At 39.3% G+C, this 1,249-nt stretch overlaps 1 protein-coding gene across 1 annotated transcript in view; it reads left to right on the forward strand.

Annotated features, from left to right (window-relative positions):
- Nucleotides 1–384: 384 nt before the first annotated feature.
- The window catches only part of NANOG (Nanog homeobox), a 42,922-nt gene continuing 42,057 nt past the window's right edge, over nt 385–1,249 (forward strand). Inside the window, exon 1 of the mRNA XM_012637796.1 lies at nt 385–397. Coding sequence (XP_012493250.1) covers nt 385–397 — 13 coding nt within the window. The remainder of the gene's footprint in view (nt 398–1,249) is intronic.

Genomic DNA, 1,249 nt, shown 5'->3' on the forward strand with positions numbered 1-1,249 from the left:
AGGTGAAGTGCAAAGGAGTTTTGAAACATTCTATTTGTACCCTACTGTGGATATGAAGTTTTCATAAGGTGCATTCATTATTGATTTTTTTCTTAAATAAAATCAAAGAAATTACCAACTTCTGTGGAAACGTTTGGAGACTGAAAGGGAAATCCATTGTAGAATCTAATGGGTTCAATACTATGTGCAATTTGTCAATATATCTCTAAACATCCCTTCTGCCTTTTTCTGCAAACCTGATTATGCTCCTGGAAGGGTGATTTTTGTCTGGTGTGTGTGACTGAGTGAGAGGAGTAAGGTCATTTAGTTTTGTTTCAAGAGTGATTTGATGGATGGGATAAGGAGGGAAGTGAAGACAGTGCCAGGAAGATGATGCCAATGGACATGAACATGACAGGTACAATAAATTCGAGGTAGAATGACAGTATGGAAAATGACTGACAAACTTCAAATCAGCCACACGTGGTGACCCTTCTATTGGAAGGCTGAGGTGGGAGGATCACCTGAGCCCAGGAGTTTGAGCCCAATCTGGGCAATATAGCAAGACCCCTCCCCCATCTCTTAAAAAAACAAGAAGAAAACAAACTTCAGATCAAAATAGAGCTTTCTGGTTGTCTATATTGATGCCTCAGGGATGGGATAGAGTCAAAGATGAGATCCCGGTGTCTGCCATACAAACTATTTGGTAATCCAAAATAGTTTTGTAGTTTTATGTTAAAAGTTATGAATACATTATTCTTCCATCCCTTTTCTTTTTTACCTCATCTTACTTCCTTTTATATTCTTACCTCCTTCAACTCAGAGAGTTCATCGTAGTCTGCTTTCTTGTATGTTAAACCAAAGCCTTTCTATTCATTCTTTCCTCTCAGTCTACAAACATGTTCAGTTCCTTCTGACCCTAAAAACAAAACCTGCCCTGCCTTGCCTCGCCTGCCACTAGCGACTCCCCCAACTCCTGTTCACATACTCTTTCCTTTTCGAAGTTTGATTGCATTTCCCTCTTGGCTATTTTTGGTGCATATTTCAAACAAATTGGATTCATACTGTATGTATAACTTTCTTTTAAATGAACACCAAATCAGGCATATGTTCAAATCATTTTGGGGGCTTTTTTTGGGTATTTTTTTTTAAGAGATAGGGTCTTGCTATGTTGCCCAGGCTGGTCTTGAACTCCTGGACTCAAGCAATCCTCCAGCCTCAGCCTCCCATTAAACCAGTATTGCTTAACAACATTACGGCTGCACATTAC

Source organism: Propithecus coquereli, unplaced genomic scaffold, assembly GCF_000956105.1.
Source record: "Propithecus coquereli isolate 6110/MARCELLA unplaced genomic scaffold, Pcoq_1.0 Scaffold124, whole genome shotgun sequence".
Lineage (NCBI taxonomy): Eukaryota > Metazoa > Chordata > Mammalia > Primates > Indriidae > Propithecus > Propithecus coquereli.